The sequence below is a fragment of the Gekko japonicus genome, unplaced genomic scaffold, assembly GCF_001447785.1.
Source record: "Gekko japonicus isolate JY-2015 unplaced genomic scaffold, Gekko_japonicus_V1.1 scaffold1812, whole genome shotgun sequence".
Taxonomy (NCBI): Eukaryota; Metazoa; Chordata; class Lepidosauria; order Squamata; family Gekkonidae; genus Gekko; species Gekko japonicus.
In genome coordinates, this window is record NW_015169226.1 from 353306 (window position 1) to 379183 (window position 25878).

Consider the following 25878-nt stretch of genomic DNA (forward strand, 5'->3'; position numbering starts at 1 on the left):
AAAACAATATTTCTAAATATTTTTTGTGGTTTAGATCTATATAATGCTACTGGTGAGGTTATTTCCTCAATGCAATGTTTAGTCTTCTCCACGGATATAAATTGTGTAGAAATTGTACATACCTTGCATGTGCCCCCACGTTTCATCACATGCACATGCTCTAAGAAGCCTCAGTTTGACAGCATGCCCCCTCCTATATGTTCACCTGATAAAGGATGTGCATGTTCATGACTGCATGTTGTTCTGCATACAAGCAAGACATATATTGCTATGGAGAAGTAATTCCACTGTAGTAAAGGCAACTCATATTTCCTTTCTCCATTTTTTCTTTCCTTGTTTTTTAACTGCAGAAAATCACCTTGTATGTAGTAGTGCAGCTGGATGGACACAGTGTTAACTATACAAACCCACAGTTCACAACAGATGAATCACAACTACCCATCTCAGGAAGTTTATGAGGAACAAATAACAGGATGTGTTTTCACCACCAGTGACTCAGGAATTTTGATATCTGCCCTAACCAGCAACTAGCAGGCTCTAACCAAGGGATGCCTGAAAGTACCCTTTTCACTAGACTGGTGACTGTAAAGGTTTTTAGGATTGGGGCCTTCAATGCAAGCAGTACTAATGTGACATGTTATATATTTTATATGAAAATACTCTGATTAATGTAGGAATGTGACTGAAAATTTTCAGTCATCTATGTGAAAAAAGCATTTAATTAACTCACAAAACAATGCAATTCACAGCATAAAGTAATGTTGCCAGTGGCTAACTGCAGCATATTTTAGATTTTTGTTAAAATGAATAATAAATGGACTGGTTACAGTTGATTGCCTTGGGTCCATGAATTCTGCTTACACAAGGTGGGCAGGGGGGGCATGGATGGTGGAGCATTTGCTTTGAGTGCAAAAGATTCAGTGTTCAGTCCTCAGCGTCTCCAGTTAAAAGGGCCAGGAAGCTTTCCATGAGACCTTGGGGAACTGCTGCCAGCCATGGTGGATGATACTGACCTTGGTATGCTTTAATTGTTCTTGTGTTCAAATGATACCGTAGGTTAACACATAGCACCGAAAAGAATAATAAAATCCCTATTGATTTCCGCAAAGAGCACATGCCCCATGTCTGGAAACAGGCAGCATTAATTCTGTGTCCTGCACTATTAAAGTTTATAGAGGGACCTTTCCCAAGAAACATAAAACCCTTTGGTGTAGATATATTTAGTGACTGGGGCAGAAGGCCTGGAACTGTTGAGAAGTGTTCATATTACAGAGGAAGAATCCCTAAGGTACACTTTGTCCAGCATCCTGTTTCCTAGATCGAAAGCCTAGAAGCAGGGTGTGAAAGCCAATGGATCTCCCCACTTTTGCGCTTCATTGACTGCCATTGTGAGCGGACCTGTTTTGAACCTAACTTTTCTGGTTAATAACTGCTGGCAGAGCATGAATTTGCCTAACCCACTTTTACAGGTGTTTCAGCTATTATTATTATTATAATTAAGATTATTTATAGTCTGCCTTTCTCACTGAGACTCAAGGTGGATTACGTGGTGTAAGTCAAGTATAATCAACAGGATGGGATATCCAGTGAACAGTATAATATGGTTTCGACTGCAGAAATCTGAAAACAAACAGGAATCTCAAAGAAAGCTGAAACAGAGCAGAAGCATTTAAACATGATATGTGTAGAAACTACTTAGTCTGGACCATTCTTACCAGTGATAGCCAGCAACACAGTAGTATAGGCCACAGTCCCTATCCCTTTACCAGTGCAACTTACTTACCAGTGATAGCCAGCAACGCAGTAGTCCCTATCCCTTTACCAGTGCAACTTTCTGAACCATTTTATTACAGTATAGCCCTATCTAAATGTGCAAAAAAGTTCTCTTGAATAACTCCATTTTACAGTTTGTGGAAAGCCAGGAGAGTGGGGGCCTTCCTAACCTTAAACCAGTTGAAGGCACATTCCCTAATACCTACTGCTGCCTCCAAACACCTCAGTAACGTGGCATGATCTACTGCATCAAAGGCTGCAGAGAGACACAGGAGGAGCTGCAAAGAAGTATGACCTTTGCCTACATTTAGGCAGAGGTAATCAACTAAAGCCGCCAGAGCCATCTGTCCTGCAGCCCTGCCTGAAACCAGATTGAAAAGAGTTAATTAGGAAGACCAGGAGGTGGTCTGCTACTGCTCTCTCTCAATCACTTTGCCCAGAAAGGGTAGATTAAAAACTGAGCAATAAGTAGCAACATCATTTTTGTCTAAGGATGGTTTTTAAAGTAGGGAATGGATGACCACCTGTTTGAGTGCCTGAGGTACAGTGCCCTGGGTTAGTATTAATGGTAGTCATCAAGAACTCATTTATGTGGTTTTTTACATTATTTCATTAGTCAGGATGATTCGCGCCATCAAGAACGGATTTATGTGGTTTTTTACATTATTTCATTAGTCAGGATGGACAACGGTCCAGTGTACACGTGCTCGCCTTCATAGATCCCAGGATTCTGTCAATATCCATCACAGCAACTGGGCTCCATAAGCAGACCACACAATGTATTAAGCATTTCTCCTGCCAGTCTGGTCTTACAGTTTAACTGTAAGGGTTCACAGTGTAGGCGTATACATCAAAGACTCACTATGAAAATGACAACAACTATGCAGAACAGTCTCAGCTGATAAAGAGGACTGTTTCAGCAGATAAAACCCCCTCATCACAGTGCAGCAAGCTTAAACAGAATTGTCTCAGCTGACAATTCTGTGTGTGCAGAGAACAGGCTTGGAAGAAGTCTCGACGGATATAACCCTGGGGATTTTTATTAGTTAACAATTAGAGACTGTTATCTTTTGTCTGGTTAGCAGTGGTTCTTACTGTGATATTGTGGATTATATGCGACAACTTGATAAATTATTCTTATATTTTTGCGTAGTCTGGTCTTACAGGCAGCATCCAGGTAGTACTCATGTTGTTTTATCGGCAAAGTACTTTGCAAAGGTCTCACAGCTAATTGTTAGTTCAGGAAACAGTAAAGAGATTGGATTTATACCCCGCCCTTCACTTGGAGTCCCAGAGCGGCTTACAAACTCCTTTCCCTTCCCCTCCCCACAACAGACACCCTGTGAGGTGGGTGGGGCTGAGAGAGCTCTGACACAAACTGCTCTTTTTCAAGGACAGCTGTGCCAGAGCTTGTGGCTGACCCAAGGTCACATCAGCAGGTGCAAGTGGAGGAGTGGGGAATCAAACCCGGTTCTCCCAGATTAGAGTCCGCGCACTTACCACTACACCAAACTGGTAAAGGTTCAGATGAACAGTCAGCAGGTGATGAGATACCCTAAACAGCTGGGAAGATTGTGACCTAGCTGATGCAAGGATTGCAGAGAAATTACATTTCTTTGCTGCTATCACTGCCACTTCATGAATTTTCCAGTGGACTCTATAGCATCTTCTGTTGGATTCAGTGCAAGTTTTCCATCAGTGTCTTTACAGATGTCTTTCAGCCCTCTTCAGATCACCCAGTTCTGCAGCAGGTAATGGGACTGGCTTTCTCCCCAAGGACAGAGGTCATCACATTCCAAGCTCCCACTGCAGCCTCCATAAGTCAAGTGTTGGAATCTCAAAATCTCCCAGAGCATTTCAGAGTCCAGGAGGCTCCATGAACCTCCATGGACTATTTCAACTGGGGGGTCCTTTTTGTGGCATGTTGGTGTCATACTCATCCTTGCCTTCAATAGATAATGGGCTGTCAGTGTTGTATTAATCCTTGCCTTCAACAGATAATGGTCAGACCATAGTCCTGGCTTAATCTTTAACCCTGAAGCAAGATTTCCCCTCAGAAGCTCAGTGTAAAATACTAAGTGCATGGTGTAGCCTTTTTCATGTGTTGGACCCATCACAATTTGAGAGAGGCCCTGGGCAGTCAAAGAGGCTATATAATCTTGGGCCAGCCCTGGAGAAGAGCCATCAGCATGAATGATGAAGACCGGGTGCCTTCACTGCCACATCTGAGAGAACCGCCACCAAGTCCAAGAGGGTGACCACTGGGGAACTAGGTGGTTGGTAAACAAGCAGAATGCCTGATTTGTCTTAGTTCCTAACATAGGGAGCATATGCTGAATGCCAGCTAGTTTGTGTACTGGAAGCCTGCAGAAGTTGAAGGACTCACCAAGGATGATGGCAACACCTCCTCTCCAACCATCTCCGTAACCAGGCATAGTTAGGTGGATCAATCACACCATGTCTCCTGACTGTTAACATGTTGTATCATATCATATCCCTTTAGTAGTAAAGGTAAAGGTTTCACTTGCTCGAAAGCCAGTCAAATCCGACTCTAGGGAAGCGGTGCTCATCTCCGTTTTCAAGCCTATGAGCCAGCACTGCCCAAAGACATTTCTGTGGTCATGTGGCCAGCGTGACTAGACGCCAAGGCACACAGAACGCCGTTACCTTCCCACCGAAGGTATTTATCTACTTGCAATTTCTTGCTTTCGAACTGCTAGGTTGGCAGGAGCTGGATGGGAGCTCACTCAGTCATGCGGCACTTTCATTTTCATTGCCCGAGTGTCTAGAATCTCTGACCTCTCTTATCCATTATAACTAAGGGGTCATACTGGATTTATACCAGGTCTCTCTTTACTCAACTCCTTTCCCTGCCTTCCTGCAACATTCTTAAAATAAGGCAAACAATTTTCTTTCCACTCTAGCTAATGAAGTCAGCTTTAACTCATGAAAGCTCATACTGGAATAAATATTCAGATGAATATCTGTTTTGGGATGAAGCATCAGAAGAAAGTTTGAGACCAGTAGCACCTTTAAGACTAACAAGGTTTTATTCTGGGTATAAGCTTTTGTGTGCATGTACTCAAAAGCTTATACCCAGAATAAAACTTTGTGTTAAATAAGCCACTGGACTCAAACCTTGCTTTGAAATAAATGTTGTTGGTCGTTAAGGTGTCGTTGGACTTCAGTTTTGTTTTTCTTTAAGGCATCCAAGAGATGCGATGTCTGGGGTCTAAAACATCACAGCTTTTGATATATTGCTTGGCTTTCTTGTAAAAAGGAAGAGCTCAGAATTAAATTGTACATTTCAATTTATTATGAGTTTAGACAAAAACAAATAATTTTGAATGATACTTTAAGATAAAATTGGACAGCACACTAGTGCTCCGTTTTGCATGTCTGTGTATAAGAGAGACTGGATCAGCAAGTGCCATGACAAAAGGCATCCATAGTAAGATTGCACTGTTTGGATTTTCATTGAGAGGCAAACTACATGTCAGGAAATACATCACCTCAGCTCCCCAGCATTTTTAATGGGAAATGGTATTACCTCAAACCCTGATTCAGGTGGAGGGGGGGGGGAAGGGCTTTAATCCTTTGTACCTCCTATGTGTCTATTTGCCTATCAAAACCACTACTGCCATACATGCTGTTATTAGGCCTGGAAAGGAGAGGCAGGCAGTACAATCCTACTATCCTGGGAGCAAGCCCCATAGATTTCAGTAGGACTCTGAGTGAACCTGCTTAGGATCACACTGAGAACTTCTTTCCTTCCCGGGCTTATTGCAATACAAGTGTGTTGAATTCTGACTGGCAAACATCACAGGAAGGGTAAAGCTCCCTTCTGATCCAAATCAGGCCATCTACACAGCCATTTCTTTTAATAATTCTGAGATCCATTCAGAGGTCTCCCAGCTTCTCAAATTTAACCCCTAAAACTGGATATATAAACTTAGTAATGGATCATAAGTAAAACCAATTTGGAAACATTTCTGCAAGCTGTCCTGGTCACGGTTGCAGTTTTCCTAACAGACTGTTGGCAGTTCAAGATCACTTCTGGATTTGCTCCCGGAAAAAACTTTAGTAAGGTGGTGTTTTGAGGGGGCCTTTGGTGAGAGCAATTTTTAAATCTTGTGCTGATATATTTATAACTGCTTACCTGAGACTGAAATTTTATCTAGTCCTTGTTTTCATTGCTGAAACTTTACTGATTCTAAATGAACATAAGCCACTATGGCTGTTTTTTTCTGAAAAAGAAAAATGGGATACAAGGTCAAAAGCAACGGTATTTGTCATAGTCAATATTTGCCTGCCACTGCCAAGCTCGGCACTTGCGCTAATTTTCCAAGAGACAGGATTCATGGGGAAAACTCTATCCAATTTGGCTTCTTCCATTGAAATTGGATAAGAACCAGGGAGAGGCCACCACTCAGGAAGTTCCAGCGATTGGAATTCAGTGTAATACTGAAAGCGACAGGACTGGATGCAGTACAAGTTTTCCAATTGTGCTTAAGCTCTTGTACAAATAAAAAATGCACCAAAAAGACTGCAGCAGCCATTTGTACTGTCAGACTTGTTATATTCCCACTTACATTTCTGCTTGCACAAGATCTTGTTAAACCAGCCCCTGGCCATTATAACAGATAGGGAAGAAAGTGCTAAGTCTTGCACAAGAAGTACTATACGAAATCCATTTATGATCATTTCCGAGGGTAGCCACATTGGTCTGCAGTAGAACAGCTAGATTTGACTCCGCCACTCCCGTCTTCTGACTAGGATACAAGGACCAGAGATCTCCATTCAAACTTGTATCTAACGAAGGTAGATTTGACTCTCGAAAGCTTATACCCTGAAAATCTCAAAGTAGAGTTGTTTCCACTTGTGCACTGCTAGATCCAAGCCATAGTATTTGGTCCACCTCAGCTGGGGGTGTATGCATGAGAAATGATTTCGACCTCACCCTTCCCAGCCTTAGCTCTCCCCCAACCCTGGCTTACGTCCTCACATAGCTTGAGTGATCTCTGGGTGTAGGTGGGCTGACATTTATTCTAAAGGGATCCTTCACCTCCAAGGATCGGGCACTTCAGTTTCTATGAGTTTTATTTCAATAACATCGAGTTAAACAGGAAGCACAGAAAGGTAGCAAACACAGAAAAGGGAACTATGGCAGGTTTAGCTAGTGAAAACAAATAAAACAGTGCTTCTTTGCTGAACATAACCCAGTCCTTATCGTTTTACCTGAACATCATCCATTCCTCTGCACACCTCCGGGGGGTTCATTGCCTTGAAGTTCCAGGACTTGATTACATTACCAAAAACTAGAGCAGGCAGAGCCAGAAAAAGACTGGAACAAGGGCATACACAGTTGCATGTCCGTGTATCTTGGACTGTAGACTGGGAGTCACCCCAGTTGAGGGTGGAGTGGGGGGCTTTCTCTCTAGTTCCCATCACAACCCAATTCGCCAATATTACCAGTTATAGATCAGAGGCTTGCTGACTGCACCCCTCATTTGGGTTTGCGCACTTTGGGTGTTGAGGCCTTAGAGGCAAAAGCAGGATCTCCCAGCAGAGAAGTGATCGCAAGAGGATGCTTTACTGCCCCCGTCTGGGTTTCCCCAAGTCATTAAAATGCTACATCTTCCTCTCTGTTGTGGCTGCGCTATGATTACCTATCCCAGACAATAAACTTGTACTATTTTAGCACCAGAACGAGCCCGTTCATAAAAATAATGGGTGAGGACTGTTATGTTACTTGGAGTTTCATCATTTCTGAAGTCTACTTGAAACTCTTTTCACATTCAACACATTGATAGGGTTTCACTCCAGGGCTAATTCTTCAATATGTGGTTTTCTTTTACAGATCTTCAGTCAGCAGGATTTACTTTTCATTGAAAGCTTCTTTTTCACAGATGCACTGACTCTTGCTCACTTTTCTGAAACAAACAGGAATCTTCTCTTCAGGTCATCTTGCTGAACACTTTCTCCTTTCTCAAAACATAGATGCTGTTTTTTCTCTCATAACAATTTCATTATTTCATCTTCTACAGACATGGACAAAATCCAGGTGTTATTCAGCTCTGGAAAACAATTTAGTATAGTGGTTAAAAGCAGCAGACTGTAATCTGGAGAACCAGGTTTGATTCCCCACTCCTCCACATGAAGCCAGCTGGGTGACCTTGGGTCAGTCACAGCTTTCTCAGCCCCACCTACCTCACAGGGTGTCTGTTGTAGGGAAGGTAATGAATGGGGGTATGAAAACCAACTCTTCTATTTCCATCATAGGAGAAGTTCAGTATATATAATTTTTTAATCAGACATGTTAGCCAGAATCTTCTTTGACTTCTGAGACAAGAACTCTTCCAAATTCCACACAAAGACTGACAGGATGCATGCTTTGTCAGCTAAGAATGGAGCAGCTAAGAAAACAACTTTAATGCATTTCAAAGAATTATGGCACTGCCAATATCAAGGAAATCTGAACAGCTGCAGGGACTGCTTCCTGTTCTGGAATACTCCAAGACATTTACTGAAAATTTCCTGCAGGTGAACTGCTCAAATTTCCTATGCATCTAAAGCCCCTATCTGTTTTTAAACATCTCTATCCCAAAGCTCTTTGTCTGACATGGTCTCCTGCATAAGCCGGAATCTCAGAGTAGTCTGTCTTAATGCCTACCTCTCTGGAATTATCAAATTATCTCTGGAATTATCAAATTCTATTGAAAATACATAGAGTTCAAGACAGAGATGAATACTGAATAGTAAAAATATGCATAAAATATCTGCTTCAAATACTGAACACTAATCAGACAAACAATTATACTGGATGACTACGCTACTGTGTTTTAAGAAATATCCAAATGTCATTCTATATTGAACAGTTAAAAGCAGCTTCATATAAGGAAAGAAACAGGATTAGATGCCAGTGATACCTTCCACTAATGCAAGACATGTCTGTGAATTTATTTTCATCCTCAAATAATAAAATATTCCAACCTAGATGAACAGGCTTCAGATTTACAGGGAAATACACTTTAAAGCTTTAAGGGGAAAATGATGGTGAGATTTCTTAATGCATTCTATTTGTTTCAGAGAAAGTAGAAATACAGTTGTTTCTTAGAACAAATTAAATTTATAATATAAAACATTGTAAAAGTAGCATACCAGTTATTCTACAGGTTTGAGGTTTATCATCAAATTTTAAAAGGAACTATATTCATCCTATTTATGCGACCATTTGTATTCCATTTCACAAACAATTACTCTTTTCAATTACATTTCTGTACTATGTCCTCATTTTGTCAGGTCTCCTGTTTCTTGCACACGTCTTCCAGTGCTGCCTCGTGTTTCTTCAGAAGGAGTTTAAGTCTTTCTATTTTTTCATCTTTTATCGTTTCTTCTAAGTCTGGAGGACTAAACAGAAAACAGTCTTCTCCAAGAGAACTGGCACTAAAAGGTGTTTCATTTGTAATGCCATGTGAAGTAGGACACAAAACCTCACTGTCTTCACTACTTTGCATACAAGTATTTGGGTCAGAACCCCCATTCGAAGAACACAGCAATGAGACTGTAGGATTTTCTTGCTGTGACAAAAATTGTCCGCAAAAGCTAACTAGGTTATCCATCACTGAAGAAGGGTTATCATGGTCTAAACTTGGACCCAAGGTTTTCCTCCTCTTTGCATTTTCTAGCACTGGCTCAGGTAGTTCTGCATTCCTCTTCATGTTTGAGTCCTGCTTCCCAAGTACCTGTGTGTCAAGAAGAAAAAGAATTTGATGGCATATTTTAACAGCAGGATAAATGAATCCTAAAGTTAACAACACCCCACCCATCCATTTGCTGAACTGATGCGTCATTGGGTTGGCTCCTATCAGGTTTTCTGTCAGTGAAAATGGGAGGAGTCCCTTTTGATCACTCAAAAGGCTATGCTAAGTGTCACAGGATCTGCATGAACAAAGGCCATTCAGCATGAGGCTGTAGTAAGGAAGGCAAGAAACTGACTAGACCCAACCCTTTGTTTAGGAACGCTGATTTATAGAAAATTAGTCAGCTGTCATGTTCAGAGCTGTAGCTACTCTAATTACTTCACTGGCCATCAATGAGTTCTTTGCCTTGGGATCACAGAGATTTCTACAGCCTCTATCAACAATCATGGGAAAAGACAGGCCTGAAATTCAGAATACCTGTATAACTTCAAAAAACATGCCCCACCAATCTATATTTTTAGAAATGGATCATCATGGACATCCACGCACTTCCAAAACCTATTAAACTTTCATGTTCTTTACCTCCAAGTTTAAAGTGAAAGTATTTCCAAAGATAATATATTTCCTGTGAGCCTGGCAAAGTTTCAGTGCCCATGTTCTCCCATCTCCCTCTCTCATTAGCTCTTCCTTCCCTCTGTATTTCTTTATCAGTCCTCTATTTACTCCACCTATTCCTCTATCAGGTTCCTGCTTCTTAGTCCACCATTTACCCTGTGCTTCCTTCCTCCAGTGACCTTGCCTCATGAGTTCTTTCCTCGTCCTTTCAGTCACCTCTTCCACTCGGGTTTTCCAGTTCTCATCCTATTTACTCACAACTCTGCCAGCGCCTATGCCCTATTGGAGGCTTTTCTCATGCTCTCTTCACACAATTTCATTTGCTTGATCAGCAGTCAGAACTGCGAACATTTCATGACATTACAACAGTTCTGCCAATCCGTTGCCTAAGGCTTCACAGTCCTTTATACATTACAATACAGATGAAGGCTACCAATATAATATAAATATGATATACATAAATATTTCAGATACCATTTCCTCTTCTTCAGACTCAGGTTTCACAGTTATTGCCTGCAGCAATCTGCAAGAGTCATTCGTATGTACATTATTGGACAACTCTATTTCTTCTGTTTTTATAACAGAATTTAATAAAGGTAGTCTCCTGAGGTATACTCTCTCCTCTTTTAATAGACCAAATTTCTTTCTGATCTCAGTGTACTGTTTTCTGTGTTGCACTTTCCTTTGTTTGATAGCCATTCCTGTTGAGTTTATCTTCTCAATCTGAAATAATAAGCATTCAACATATTAGCAATCATTTGCCAGGATATCAGAATGTTTAAATTATTATCTCAGTAGGTTTCTGGTTGCCCCTCCCTTACTGGAAGCAGAACTAACATTCTGAGGTACTGCAGTTTCCTAATAAAAGAATTAAAGTTAGGAGCCCACAAAGAATGATGCAATTAATAAGCAACTGTAGACAAACACACCTCAATAATAACAAAAGACTCAAACTCTGGAGATATATGAATTTCTTCCTACTTCACTAGTCATAGGAACCCCACAAGATCAGACCAGTGATCCAACTAGTAAAGCATCCTGTTTCACACAGCAGCCAACAGCAGTATATAAGGCAAGGCCTTCTCCTGATGTTGCTTCCTAGCATTGATATTTAAAAGTTTGCTGACACTGAATATAAAAGTTCCTTTTAGTTACCTTAGACTGACCTATTCCCCAAGAATTGGTCGAATTCCCTCTTCAGGCCATCTATGATTGTGCTCATCACTGTGTCCACTGGCAATGAATTCCACAATTTAATCAGTGGAGTAAAGAAGTGCATCCTTTGGTCCATCCTGAATCTGTTGCCTATTAACTTCACTGGGTGCCCCCAAATTCTAGGATTATGGGAGAGGAAGAAAAGTTCCCTCTGTCCACTTTCTCCATTCAATGCATAATTACTCGCCCTCTTTTTAAACTGAGAAGCCCCAGGCTCTTTGCTCTTTCCTTACAGGACAGGTGCGTCAGCTACTTAATCATTTTGATTGCTCTCTTCTGCACTTTTCCCAGGTCCCCTACATTCTCTTGGAGATGGCAACCAGAACTCTACACAGTATTCCAAATGAGGCCACAGTATAAATCTACAGAAGCACTACAACATTGGCCTTTGTCATGATCTGGGCTGTGCAAGCAAGGCCTAGCAGGCCCAGGGATCCTGTGTAGCAGTGGGCGGAGGCTAGGCCTAGAACTCCCAGAAGCCCCTGAGAGGTTCTGGTGCCAATTTTAGCCAATCATAGAGAAAGGGGACTTATAATAAAAGAGCTGGTACAGAAAAAGAGCTGTTCTTTCTTCCAAGAGAGCAGAGCCAGAAGGAAGGCTGCTGCAGGGAAGAGACCCTCATCCTGAGAGGAAGGGTGAGCACACTGAGGCCCACTTGAGACAGTGAGCTAGGGACAGTAAGTCTAGATGATTTAGGGCATTTGGTTTCTTTTCTTTTCACCCCCTTACTGATATTGTTCTTGCATCCTGTTTCCCATATTGGGCTGACCTCCTGTAAAAATAAACCTTTTCCATGTTGTTTACTCTGCCTGGTCCTCACGCTTATTTTGGCCAAACGAGGGACGTCTGAAAGTCTTGGGAGGGTGCTCTGGGCCTTCTCAAGGTATCCTAAAACCAGAGTGGTGGCAGCATCAGGTGACACCCCACCTGAGACGTGACAGCCTTATTTTCCTTTGATAGTAATCCCCAGTGTGGCATTGGGCTTTTTCACCATCACCACACAGTGAGTTGACCTTTCATCAAGCTATCTACTACAATCCTGAAATTCTGATGTCCAGATTCAAAAGGACAGCATGTACTTTAACTGCCCTGGAGTGCTGACATTTGGGGTTAGGTGAGCAGGAAACTAAGCCTTACCCTAGCATGGAGAAGAGGGTATTTTTCTCTCTCTCTGCTGGTATAGGACATTTAGAGTGAGGATGGGGAAGAAAACATGTGTACCTTATACTATCTGGGATTCTCTAAGCTTTGAGAATTGAACAGTCAATTCTCACTTTACCCTTCTTTTAAAATGCTCCTAAATATTTTGTGACTCCTGCAGCATGCTCAGTCCAAGGACCATTTTTTTCAGGGTGTGTATGCTGAATTTCCAAAGTTGTAACATCTGCATAACCGGGAAGGTCTGTATATAACCACCATACACTAACTATGGATAGCTTTGTTTTGCTTCTTTTGTGATAGGTCTAAGGTACTCAGTTTACTATTTCTTACAGAAAAATAACTTGTTTCCAAATAAACAGAGTGCTTTGCAGTGAAACAGGATGTAATTACTGTAATTTTAGCCATGGGAACCTATGGCCTGACAATATTTTAGAAAGTACATTAGCCTTCTGTAAGAATAAACCAATGTTATTACCAATTAAACTATTTTGCTGTTTTTAATTATTTAATCTATGCAAACAGAACTATTTGAGGGCTCAATTGAAAACCTGTTTTCATAGTGGGCCTTATCGTAGTGATATGGGAATAATCTTGTTTTGAGGTTGATAAGACAAGACCAGTGAACTTTAATACTACAAAATACACCCAGCTGAAAGTAATAAAGCACTGATAGACTTCCTTGCCATGCTGGGAGGAGAAGAGAAGTCTGCATTCCCACATGAATTTTCATCCCTACAGTGGTAAGCATTGGCCAGGCAAAGACAATTTCAGGGAAGTAGCCAGCATTCCGGGGAGTCTGGGGCTTTTGTCTAGAAAAAGACAACTAAGGGGAGATACAGAGGTTTATTATTTTTTTACATGAGTGGAAAATAGGGGTGTGCTTTTGGCACAAACTAAACTGAATAAATTAATTCAGTCAAAACAGATCAAAGGATCTGCTTCAGCTACTGATATGGCAGAGCCCGATTAAAAGTCGATTCTTTTGGCTTTTATTTGGGTTAGCTATACCAAGGAGAGGATCAGCTGGGGCAGCGGGAGCTGAGATCTCTGCACCTCCTCAGCTGGTGGGCTCCTAATGCCAGGTCTGTGTGCAGGGGGAGAGACCGCCCCACCAGTGTTCCCTCTAAGCTGAGTTAGTGTGAGCTAGCTCACAGTTTTTTAGCCTTAGTGTTTTGTCTTAGTTCAGGAAGGATGGCTCCAGAGCAAACCAAATTGCTCACTCACAACTTTAATGCCAGTAGCTCACAAAGTAGAATTTTTGCTCAGAAGACTCCACAGCTTAGACGTCACTGTGGAGCAGGAGAAGCTTCACAGCCAGGTCTGTGTACGGCAGCGATAGACTCCCTGCTGCACACATATCCTGGGGCCAGCTCCTCCTGCCCCGTGGTTTAAAGTGCCAGGCAGGAGAAGCCTCCCAGCCATGTCTGCATGTGGTAACAAGACCTCCCTGCCTCACACAGATCCTGGGGCCAGTTCCTCCTGTCCCACAGTTTAAAGCCCTAGGCAGAGGAAGCCTCCCAACCAGGTCTGCATGTAATGGCAAGAGACCTCCCCACCTTCCATTGGAAAGAATGGATGATGGGGTTGCCTTCTTCTGGGCTGGTACAATTTTTTTGAAATTTAAGGGGGTTTATGAGAAGAGGCATCAGCAGCTATGCTGCAAACTTGGTACTTCTGCTGAAATAAACAGCCCCCCACCAGAGCCCCAGGTACCCCCAGTTCAATTCTCCATGATACCCTATGGTGACCATTGACTGTAATGGTCCCCATAGGATATAATGTAGCTGGAAAATGTCAGCAATTCCAAATATTTCCTGAATCCCAATACCACACCAGTATTGGGATTCGGGAATATTGGGAAATACCAATTTTTTTTTGGTTCAGTATACCCAAACCCGAAAAATACTGATTTCCACACCTCGAGTGGAAAACATGAATACAAGTGCTGGGAAGCAGCAAAAAGGGAGGGCCTCAGCCTCCTTGCTCTGTGTGTCTGACTCTCTGAGCAACTGCTTAAGCACTGTGTAAAACAACATGATGGACAAGATGAACCACTGGTCTGATTCAGCAGTGAACTTAAGTTCACTTGTGGGCTTCTCTGCTCACTTCTTCACTCCTACAGATGCTAAAGCAGATCTCACCATGCTAAAGCAGATCTCAGATTCCAAGGAAAAGACCTCTGCTGAAATAAACAGCCCCCCAGCCAGTGCCCCAGGTACCCCTAGTTCGATTCTCCATTATACCCTATGGGTGTACACACCTCTAGTGGAAAACATGAATACAAGTGCTGGGAAGCAGCAAAAAGGGAGGGCCTCAGCCTCCTTGCTCTGTGTGTCTGACTCTCTGAGCAACTGCTTAAGCACTGTGTAAAACAACATGATGGACAAGATGAACCACTGGTCTGATTCAGCAGTGAACTTAAGTTCACTTGTGGGCTTCTCTGCTCACTTCTTCACTCCTACAGATGCTAAAGCAGATCTCACCATGCTAAAGCAGATCTCAGATTCCAAGGAAAAGGAGCACATGAGAACTGTCCTGTACAGGGCCCAGAAATACTTCTCAAAAAACTAGAAAACAGACATGTAAAACAAAATGCTAAGAAAGCATAGGATGATGGACCATATCGACTTCCTATCCATATAACAAAAAGTGTTTCTTGGCCAAAAGATTAAAATGTCAAAAGGGTGGTTTGGGTTTTATTAATTTGCTGAATTTATGTACCATTTTAGCTAGAAAAGGCTTCTAAAGCAGCACTTCCAATTGCACGGATTTCTTTTGTGACTCTCACTAGCTCTGCTAGTTAGCATAAGAAAAATATTCTTTGGTAGCCAACTACGAACCAAAATTATTAGTGATTTTTTTTTAGTGTCACAATCTTTATATTGACAGAATACTGACAACAAACTTGTAGTCTTCAGCCTGACACTTTGGTATTTCTATTCATACCAGAAAGAGCACGAACTATTTCTGTCCATTTCTTTGTACCACACCCCATGCTGCTTCCCCGGGTTTCCTGGTCCTCTGGACCAGCTTTGAGTGGCTATAGTATGAATGGGGAGGTAGAAAGATCTGGTCTTCAACCGAAACTAAAATTTTTCTCCAGCAGATAAAAATTACCTTTTGTTCTTCATCTTTGGAAACATCAGATGTAGATGAGTGTAAAGCAACAGTCTTAGGAGAAAGAGTTTTCTGTATGATGTTGACGTTCAGATCTTTTTCTGTCACTCTTTTATCAACTTTTATTCCAACAGGAGTATTTTCTGACGCTGACACAGCCTCCTGTTGGCTGACAAAGCCTATTTGCAGATTCCCACGTGGTGATGTTAAAATAGGTGCCACTTTTAAGGTCTTGTTCCATTCGGACCACAGAGGTAGCGGAACATTCTCACATGATTTTGGATCCTTTGCACTAAGTGCAACCCCTTTATTTTTTGACAACACTAGATTGACAACTTGACTGGTTATTGTGTTATCTCCAACTGAACTAGTTACCTGTGATATGTGTTTTCTGACGTTTGTGTCAGCAGTGGCTGATACCTGCTTGTCATCTGGGCCTGACTCAGTAGTGGATCCTTTTCTTGTCAGCAGATAGACTTTCCCATTATACATCACCAGGGCATTATCTTTAACAGGAGACAATTTTGCTTGGCTTTCGCTCAGGCTGCTAGAACAGGCAGGCAGAGCGCTAGCAGGATTGTTTTTCACATTCTTGCTATCAACCAAAGTTTTTAACATTTTTGATACCATGTCATTTGATGACCGTACAGGAACAAGGCAAGATGCTGATGACTGTGGATTTTCTTGGACAACCCATTTCATAGGAGCCTCCCTTTGTCCCTGGCTATTGTGTAATACTGCATCTGGAACAGAACTACTGACTGCTGTTTGTGCAGATGTCAGTACTAAAGGTTTTGCTATTTCTGCAGCAGGTGTTGGATTAGTATATTGCAAGCATTTGGAAACAGGTGTTTTCACTGTTTTTACTGGTGATACATAAATAACATTTGGTGGTTTTGCAGCTTTGGGTATCACAGAGGCATTTGTGACTGCCACTGCCAGTATCTTCTGTTGGATAGCTGGGGGCAAACAAGATGCTGGAACAGATTTCACTTCTGCATAAGCAGGTATTTGTAGGTGATGCCCAGAAGGCAGTACTGAAGAGTTCACAACTGGAAGATTTTTGGTATTCATTAAAGCATCGCTATTGACTGATGACATTGAGGCCACATCCTTTTGAAAGGATAATTTATCAGTTGAAACATAATTATTCTGAATGGCTGAGGAGCTTGTTATAGTCCGATTCTCATTAACAACGTGGGTTACTTTCACTAGTTCCACTTTATCCAACTTATTTTGGAGAATTAAGTTTCCAGGAGCTCCTGTCAGAAGTGCAGGGATATTAACAAGTGGAGATGCTGTAGTATTTGAGAACACAGTCGTGGTCTTTGTGAACATAGTCTTCAAAGAAACAAGGCCAGAAACAGAGGCATTGACGTTTGTATTATCAGACACAACAGGAGCATGTATGGAAGGCGCAGCATTGCCCAAAGTTTCAGAAACTGGAAGCAGCTTCAGAAGTTTTTGTCCATCCGGCCCAGTCATCTGAACTATTCGGTATATGTTACCTGCAACACTGAAAACGAAAAAGGGTCACAAATAATGGGCACTAATATATTGTTACTTATTTTGAATGAAGAGTTGTGTGCTTGCATATTTCAGTTACAGGTTAACAATTTAAAAACTGTCTTTGGAGGAAAATGGCCTAATGTTGACCTAGTTTGTGTGTGTGTGTGTGAGTAACTTAGCTACCTAACAATTTAAAAACAGTCTTTGGAGGAAAATGGCCTAATATTGACCTAGTTTGTGTGTGTGTGTGTGTGTGTGTGTGTGTGAGTAACTTAGCTACTATATAACAGCTTAGTTTAGAAGTTGCTTTCATGTTGCAGCTGAGACTACAAACCATGTGAAAAACTCTCTCCATACACTTCATGCAATTTTAACTACACTGGCACAGGCTTTTTCAGGCAATTTTGCTAATATCGGTAAAAAATGCATGGGCTCCTATAGCAGCCGATTCAAAAAAACTATTTCCCCAGTGGCCAGAAGCCTTTGCAGACTGAGTGCTCAGCAACAGTCACACCACCAACATCTCATAAGAACGGACCTGCAAAGTTCAGTAATGGGTGGGGACTCTTTAAGCGCCTGACAGGCCACTGTTCCCTCTAAGCTGTGCATGTGAGCGGCTGCTCATTAACACAGGAAGCCCTGCTCAGCAGCAATCTGGAGCCATGCAGGGTCTTGCACTGCCCATTGCCCATTTTAAGATTACAGAGGTTATATTTTGCTCAGGATGTGAACTGCTCTGCTCGGGGGAGGGGGTTAAGAGGGAACTCTGCTGCACACCCTAATGATCGTGAGGGAGGGGAAAGAGTATGGGCACCCGAGCTGATCACCTACCTTATAACAACTTACTGCTGATCACCTTCTTTGGCTGCCTCATTTCCTAGTACCCTTATTTAAGGGAGGTGAGAGCCAAGGGGTAAGAGCCAAAGGGTTTTTGGCCTGGCTATTTGAACATTAAGAATCCTTGACACAGTGGGTTTTGAAATAGTGATCACGTAATGCTGCTTTAACATCTCTTGCACTGAGGCAGAAAGTAGACAGAAGATTGGGATGTCCAAGTTGTTGGTTTGGGAGGAAGGATAGTGAGGTGTGCCAATCTGTTTGTTCTTCCCCAAGTGAGAGGCAGTCTACTTCTGTTTGGGGGGGTACTCTTGTTGTGTGTGGTAAGAAAATTCAGAAATATGGAAGGTTTGGGGTTTAAAATGAACCAAATAGTTTATGAAATCCATGTATATCTGTCTCTGCCCTTGCTAGCAAACAGGCTTGACCTTTTTTTCACTGAAGATGTAAAACATTCCATTCCCAGCCCCAGGTGTGAGACTTACAATAAGCAGCTGGTCAGGAAAGCCAGCTTGGGAAGTGACAGACACCAATTTCCTAGGCAATAAAATGTGTGGCCATTTGGGTTGGCAGACTTCAATTCATAAGACTAGCTTCCTGAAATACAGAGAATTCACACACACACCCTGCTTTCATCTCTCTGATAACATCAAAGCACAGTTTATTTCCCCTGATTGGGAAACACCAGGAGTAAACAATGACACTGTATTGATCCTGTGGAATGTGAACTTTTGTTGTGTAAGACCAAGGAAGGGAAACAAATTTCCTGCAAGACAATTTCAACTTCTAAGTGTTAAGTTACAACTGTAATCCGATTATTAAGGGACCCCTTTGATCTTCGGTATAAATACTGGTCAGATCCAACAGACTTTCGCTGACTCTTGGTAGGAGTCAGACCGAGAGGCCTCTCGTTCGCGCATGCATGGGGTGGGGGAAACGTCGCTGCATGTGTATTTTTCTATGTATTCTATCAATGTGTAGTCATCTTGCCAGGCAAATCTCTGAATGTCTTTCTCTAATAAAGATAAGTTTTATTTTAAGAGAGAGACCTTGAATGTCTCTGCCAGCGCCTTAGTGATTTCCAAGCTTACACCTCTGCCTTTGGTAAGGAGGCGACACTCAGGAGACACACACGAACTGAGGGGAGAGTGTGGGTGACATGGGTAAACACGCTTTCACAGACACAACAAGCCAGTGAGGTGTGCCAATCTGTTTGTTCTTCCCCAAGTGAGAGGCAGTCTACTTCTGTTTGGGGGGGGTACTCTTGTGCTCTTATTGTCCCTTGTTTTCTGTTGTCTCACCTACTGCTTGGAGAACAGCAGCATGGCATGGGGGGATAGTTCCACAATTAACAGTGCAGAGGGTAGGGGGAGATATGACTGGGAGAGGAAAAGAACAAGCTAGGTTCAGGGAAGGGACAACAAATATTTGTGGACTGCTGTCTTTTCCAGTTGTTCTTCCAGATGGGGTGGTGCTGGTAATCATATCAATAGCCCACACAGCTATAAAATCTTGCTGTTAAATGCCAGGTCAGTCACAAGAAAAACAGCAGCCATCCAGGATTTAATTTTGGATGAGAAGGCTGAGCTAGCATGTATAATCAAGGTTTGGTTAAGGGAGGGGTTACCCTCTCCCATTTGTGTATCCTAGGGTACTGAGTGACATAGCAGCATAGGCTGGGCAGGCAGGCAAGTGGTGTCGCTATAGCCTACAGGGACTCATCAGCCTGATGCCTTCTCCAGTACAATTCCAGTTCTGGCGCAGTGTACCAAATACCGAGACTGTGAGACAGGAGAGAGATGCTGCTTGCATACCTCCAAATGTGCTGCTCCATTGCCTGCCTATGCTGCTCCACTGCCTGCCTAAGCTGATGGAGGTAGTCTTGGGAGGGTGTTTAAGACCCCTACACTGGTTGACTCGCAGGATTTCAACATTCATGCTAAGGCTTTCTTACTAGGAGCAGCTCATGATTTCATGGCATCCCTGACAACCATGGATCTGTCTCAGTAGATAACTAGTCTCACACACTGTGCAGGTCACACTCTCAACCTGTTAAGGGCAAAAAGGAGCTTAACTGAAGGTAAAGGAAGTGATGATGATTCCTTTGCCATGGGGTTACATTTACAGAGACACCAAAACTCTGCAGGGTAAAGCATAGGAGCATAGGGGATTCACCCCTGGAGCCACATGGACACAAATGGCTTTCTGACAGCTCTAGGGGAGTTCTCTGTTGATGCCCTGGTTTACCTCTGGAATGAGGAAATGGCCCGAGTAGTTGACACGATGGGTCCTAGCCAGTGTTCCCTCTAAGGTGAGTTAGCAGCCGACTTTCTAACCCTTGCTTTACTAAGGGGCTACAGGCAATCAAGAGACAAGGAAGATGGCTAGAGCAACAGTGGAGGAAGGCACGGACAAATCCAATAAGATATAGGCTAAAGCTTGTTTCCGAGTAGTTGACACGATGGGTCCTAGCAGCCCACTAAGCCAAGCCCACTAAGCAGCCGACTTTCTAACCCTTGCTTTACTAAGGGGCTACAGGCAATCAAGAGACAGGGAAGATGGCTAGAGCAACAGTGGAGGAAGGCACGGACAAATCCAATAAGATATAGGCTAAAGCTTGTTTTAAAAGCATACTCTGTGGTGGGGGGAAAACAATACTTTGCCACAATACTTTACACCTGCACAGTGTAAGTCAATGCAGCTGCTTCAGATGGTCAAGTGCTAGCCCACTCCAGAAATGCTGGGGGGGGGGGGTTTGAAAGACCTGAGTCAGATTGAGGTGATGAGAGAAGAGGTCCTACAACTGATGGACAAATTAAAAAACTGACAAATCCCCAGGCCCAGATGGCATACATCCAAGAGTTCTGAAAGAACTCAAATATGAACTTGTGGATCTCCTGACAAAAATATGCAACCTATCACTAAACTCTGCCTCCATTCCCATGGACTAGAAGGTAGCCAATTTTAACCTCCATCTTTAAAAAAGATTCCAGAGGAGATCCAACAAATTACAGGCCAGTCAGTCTAACGTCAATCCCAGGTAAGTTGGTGGAATCTGTTATTAAAGTTATAGTTAGTAGACACATTGATGAACAAAAGCTATTGATGGAGATTTTGTCTAACTAACCTTTTAGAGTTCTAAACAAACATGTGGACAAGGGTGACCCAGTAGATGTTGTTTAACTAAACTTCCAGAAAGCTTTTGATAAAGTTCCTCATCAAGGCTCATAAGTAAACTCAACAGTCATGTGATAAGAATTGACTTCCGGGTATGGCGCGGCGACGGGCGGATTCTCGGTCGCTTGGAGATGCCTGATTCCTTTTACGCTCTTTTTGGAGTCCCCCAGTCATCGGGTGGGCTTCGTTAGACCTCCCGGAGAGAGGTCTAGGGCAGGGGGCTTTATCGCGGCCCCTCCCATATATTGGCAAGCGGGGGGTGTCCGTGACTGCTCTGAGGCGGGAGCGTTCTACGGATGGAACATGGGCGCCATGTTCCAACAAACCGCAACCATCCGCGTTTAAATTTTTGTGAGACTTACAATTGAGGAGAGCACTATTAGCACATCGCAGAAGAGATTTATACACATAGAAACAAGAGAAGGTTGAAGAATTTTGGATCTTAATGCCCCCAGCAGATATTTCCAATCATGAGAAAGCGGCCGCGAAATGACCTGGAATGAAATTTGTTATAAAATGGCGGGGATAAGAAAAACTTTTTTGTCCTGTATGAACTGCAATTGTTTGTTATGAATAGAAATTGATGGAAAGCAACAAAGCAATAAGTTAAAAGAATTATATAAAATGACTTTGGAAAATTGAAACTTTGTTTACAAGTATATGGAGCTATGGAATTGGGAGCAGCTGAGAAAGATACAATAGTTGAAACCCTCACCTGGGAACAATTTCAAAACTTCTTGGTGAGAGAAATTACCCAGGCAGTTAAAACTGCCTGTAGTAATCTTGTGGAAAGCTACCAAAATGCAAGCCAAGATAAAAGTAAAAATGGAGACCAAACTCAAGATACTCAAGGGCTTGCAGGGGGACGAGATTGTTCACGGGAAAGGGCAAAGGAACTGCTTAAAAATCACCTGATTTTAGTGGAAAAAGAAGACCAAGAAATAGGCAGTGACATGAGACATTGTTTAAAAGAACCAACACTTTGTATAACAGAAAAGGAAGTAACAAAAAGACCATGTGTAAAAAAGAAAAAGATGAAAAAAGAAAAGGAGGAAAGAAGTTGTCAAAGAGACTTAAATTTAAAAAAATTGAAGGTTGGCTTTTTGGAAGACAGAAGAATTGAATTAGAAAAGGAACCTCATGAATATAAAGTTTCAAGACATTTGAATGAAATTGAAAAGAAAAAGGAGGCTCTAGAAAGAGGGGGGAAGGAAGAAACAAAAGCTGTGTTTTTGGTGGTAGTTCTTTATTTTTGGGTAGAAACGGCTTAAGTTAAAAAAAAAAGGACCCTGTTACTGTGAAGGAATAATGGACAATTTGTAAATTTACAACCTGTTGGTAGAGTATTCTTATCTCTATGGTTATGTTTGTTTTGCTTTATTTTATTTTTTAAATCTTTAATGGGTATTTCTTAGAATAGGTGAGAGGGGGGATATAAAGTAGTATTTAGATTAGTTAAGATATGAATATTAGGTTTGTGTAGTCAGATAAGGAGCTGCAGTGGCTCAAGTGGTTAAGACGCTGAACTGCAGGCTGTGGAAGGTCAGTAGTTCAGCAGTTCAAATCAGATATCTTGTTAGAACACCATTTCCCCTTTGACTATTAAAAATAAATAACAAGATGTTTCCAAGTTCTATATCTTTAGAATAAATTGAAATTAAATTAGTAATAAGAAATGAGGTATTTGAATAGAAATATAAGAAGGGTATTAATGTTGTTGTAATCAGATGAAGTAACTATGATAACATCAATAACATGGTTCCAAAATCTGTACTTCATATTAAGGGCTGGTTAGCGGTGTAAACTATATTTCCAGTTAAAACAACAACTATTAATAAATGTCGCGTTGAATGTTAGAAGCTAGAGAACTATGAAAGAGACATAAACCTTTGTTTGTTGCCTTTGATCTTTAAAGTTAACATTAATTTAAAATTGATATTTTTTGTACTAGTTCAAATAGCGAATAGAATATTAGTTACTCAAACAAGTAGAATAGCGATACTAGTGTCAAGGCTGTGTATCACGAACATTTTTGATACTATAGGAATTGTAAATTTGACCTACTATAAATTTAGTTGTTAGAGTAATCTATAGGGTCTTGTAATACGTGATATTAGATATAAGATTGGAAAAGATTAATATGATATGATATCAAATATATAAGTAACTTCATCTTTGATTGGATAATTTACAGCTAATCTATTAATCCAAACCTGAATGTTGTGATGTGCCTTAATATTTACATGTCCTTGTTTATTTTTGTCTGTCTAAAAACTAATAGATTATTGAAAGGAAAAAAAACAGTCATGTGATAAGAGGACAAATCCTCTCGTGGATTAAAAACTGGTTAAGTACCGTATTTTTCGCTCCATACGACGCACTTCCCCCCCCAAAAAAAGTGTGGGGAAAAGTGTGTGCGTCTTATGGAACAAAGCGCCTTGCCCTCGCTCGCCGGGAGCAGAGGCAGGCAGGCAGGCTGGCTGCTCGCTTCCCTGGGCGGTCGGGCGCTCCACCTGCTTCTCCTGGGTTGGCTGAACAAGGTAATTAAATGGGTAATATATGAACAAATCCAAAGTTTCCTGGATGAAGTGAACTAATATGATATATACATGATAACCTTATCAAGATGGCGACCGGGTGGACGCTCTGGTGCTGAGCTCCCCCGAGGTACGTTAAGCTTCTGTATTTAGTGTTAATTAAACTGCAACTAGAGGGAAATTTACCGACAGTAGGTGGAAGGAAGAACTCTTTGGCTTGAGTGCCACAACATTGCGATATTGAGGAGAAGTTTGGGCGAGTTGTGGAGCCGCGGAGACGCCGAGTCAGCTTGTTGCTGCGGGCTTGTGCTTGGCTTGCGCGGTCGGACTTTGCACGGCGAAACCCCACAAGGATTGGAGGATTGAACGGGACTAACGGGAGAGTCACCTGAAGAACGGAGGTGCGATTTGCCGGGCTCCTGGGCACTGTGGGGCCTGCCTGGGGCGTGGAGCCCTTTCCCCCCTTTTTTCCTCCAGAGACTGGCTCCTTTTTTCCGGGCGTGGTGAGAGCTCGCCCGGGACACGGGGTGTGCCGCTCCGCTGGAGAGACTGGGTCTTGCGGCGTCCTGGGCGCGGTGAGAGCACGCCGGGACGCAAAGTGTCTCGCTCCCTCAAGTGAGTCGGGGCATATTGCTGCGGATACCAGCAGCGCTGCGTCGGGCTGTGTGAGAGAGGCAAGACGCAGCGACGGGTGAGGTGGAGACAGCGTTAGGGGAGCCTGCCGACGGTGAGAGAGCCGGCGGGTTTGATGCGGGCCAACTGGCGGTGAGAGAGCCAGAATCGTGCCTCCCCCCTTACCACCTTTCCTGCCCCCCTCCCCCCCTCTGTAAGCTTTGTGGAGACTGGGGCGCTGGAGAGCTGGTGGAGCGGACGTGGTCGACGGGCGGCGAGGGAGCCGGGATCAACCCTCTCCCTTTTTTTGCTCTTCACTGCCCCCCCCCTTACGCTCCGAGGCCATATGATCTGTGGCCGGGACCTTCGGTCCGCGAGAAATACCGAACTGGCAGTGACATATGGAACAGGACTAATTGTGAACTGACATTGGCTGCCCAAGCATCACTGCGATACAGTGAGCTAGAAGGGCGAAGAGCAAACCGAGGCATGCCGGGGTTTCCTGGCGGCCGCGACGGAGAACTGTTTGCTGGAGCCCTCCAAAACTGGAAGTGTAGAACTGCCAACAACGTGATGAATGTTGGGCCTACTGTTGTATTGTATGAGTGCATATGTGAGTGCGTGCATGAGTGGTTGTTAGTAAATGATTGTTGGGGTTTTAGTTAGCTACGGGAGTGGTACCCCAAATTGGATTATTAAGGAATTGTTATCTACATAGCACGGAATTGTTTTATATTGCAGGGACTGGATTAGTTAATGCTTAACGTTATTAGCTGGCGGCCTGAAGCTTCGCGGAGCCTGCCTGTTTTTCAATGTTGGGGCAACTTATTCCAGTGCTCTTGGGAAAAGGGAAGTATGGCGGTGGGTCACGGCAGAGTGTAAAGGGAAGGACGCGGAGAAACAGAGCGGCTCGGCGCCCTTCCAGCCTGCGACCCATCCCGAGGGTGACTGGCAGTGGGACCAGGATTGGAAACCCCCCTCCGGCATTGATGTTGTGTAACGCCAGGTCGATTAACAACAAGGTTGAAGTCCTTCGGGACTTCATACAAGAACAGCAAGTGGACCCAGGGTTCTCGGTGCTCCATCAATCCCGGACTAGGGGGCGGGGGGGAGGAGTGGCGTTCTTCATTCGGGAGGCTTACTCCTTCAGGGCGCTCCCGCAGGTTGAGATCACGGGCATTGAATGTGTCGGCACGCTGCTGGAGGCTGAGGAGAGTTTGGCTATTTGGCTGGTGTACCGTCCACCTAACGCTCCGGCCGACAGCCTGCCATCCCTGCTGGAGGCCGTATCAGGCTGGGCGCTGGAGCACCCTAGACTGCTTGTCCTGGGTGACTTCAACGTCCATGCCGAGGACGCGACCTCCAGCCGGGCTATGGACCTAGTGTCGTCCATGGCGGCACTGGGACTCTCCCAGTTCATCTCGGCCCCCACGCATCGGGCTGGGCACATGCTCGATTTGATCTTTGCAGCGGGAGTTTTGGTGGACCGGATCACTGCCTCGGCAGTGCCATGGTCGGACCACCATGTCCTGAGAGCCCGTCTGAATATCCCACCCCGACCTTGTTTAGGTGGTGAGCTGATTTTGGCTCGCCCGCGGAGCCAAATGGACCCTATGCGGCTC

At 43.2% G+C, this 25878-nt stretch overlaps 2 protein-coding genes across 2 annotated transcripts in view; one reads left to right on the forward strand and one right to left on the reverse strand.

Annotated features, from left to right (window-relative positions):
- DRAM2 (DNA damage regulated autophagy modulator 2) overlaps nt 1-788 on the forward strand; it is a 33352-nt gene extending 32564 nt beyond the window's left edge. The window contains exon 8 of the mRNA XM_015416418.1: nt 351-788. Coding sequence (XP_015271904.1) covers nt 351-458 — 108 coding nt within the window. The 3' untranslated portion in view covers nt 459-788. The remainder of the gene's footprint in view (nt 1-350) is intronic.
- A 6022-nt stretch (nt 789-6810) lies between these two features.
- Nucleotides 6811-25878, reverse strand: part of LRIF1 (ligand dependent nuclear receptor interacting factor 1) — a 24246-nt gene continuing 5178 nt past the window's right edge. The window contains exons 2-5 of the mRNA XM_015416419.1: nt 15585-17100; nt 10566-10814; nt 8935-9518; nt 6811-7850 (exon numbers count right to left, since the gene is read on the reverse strand). Coding sequence (XP_015271905.1) covers nt 9072-9518; nt 10566-10814; nt 15585-17100 — 2212 coding nt within the window. The 3' untranslated portion in view covers nt 6811-7850; nt 8935-9071. The remainder of the gene's footprint in view (nt 7851-8934; nt 9519-10565; nt 10815-15584; nt 17101-25878) is intronic.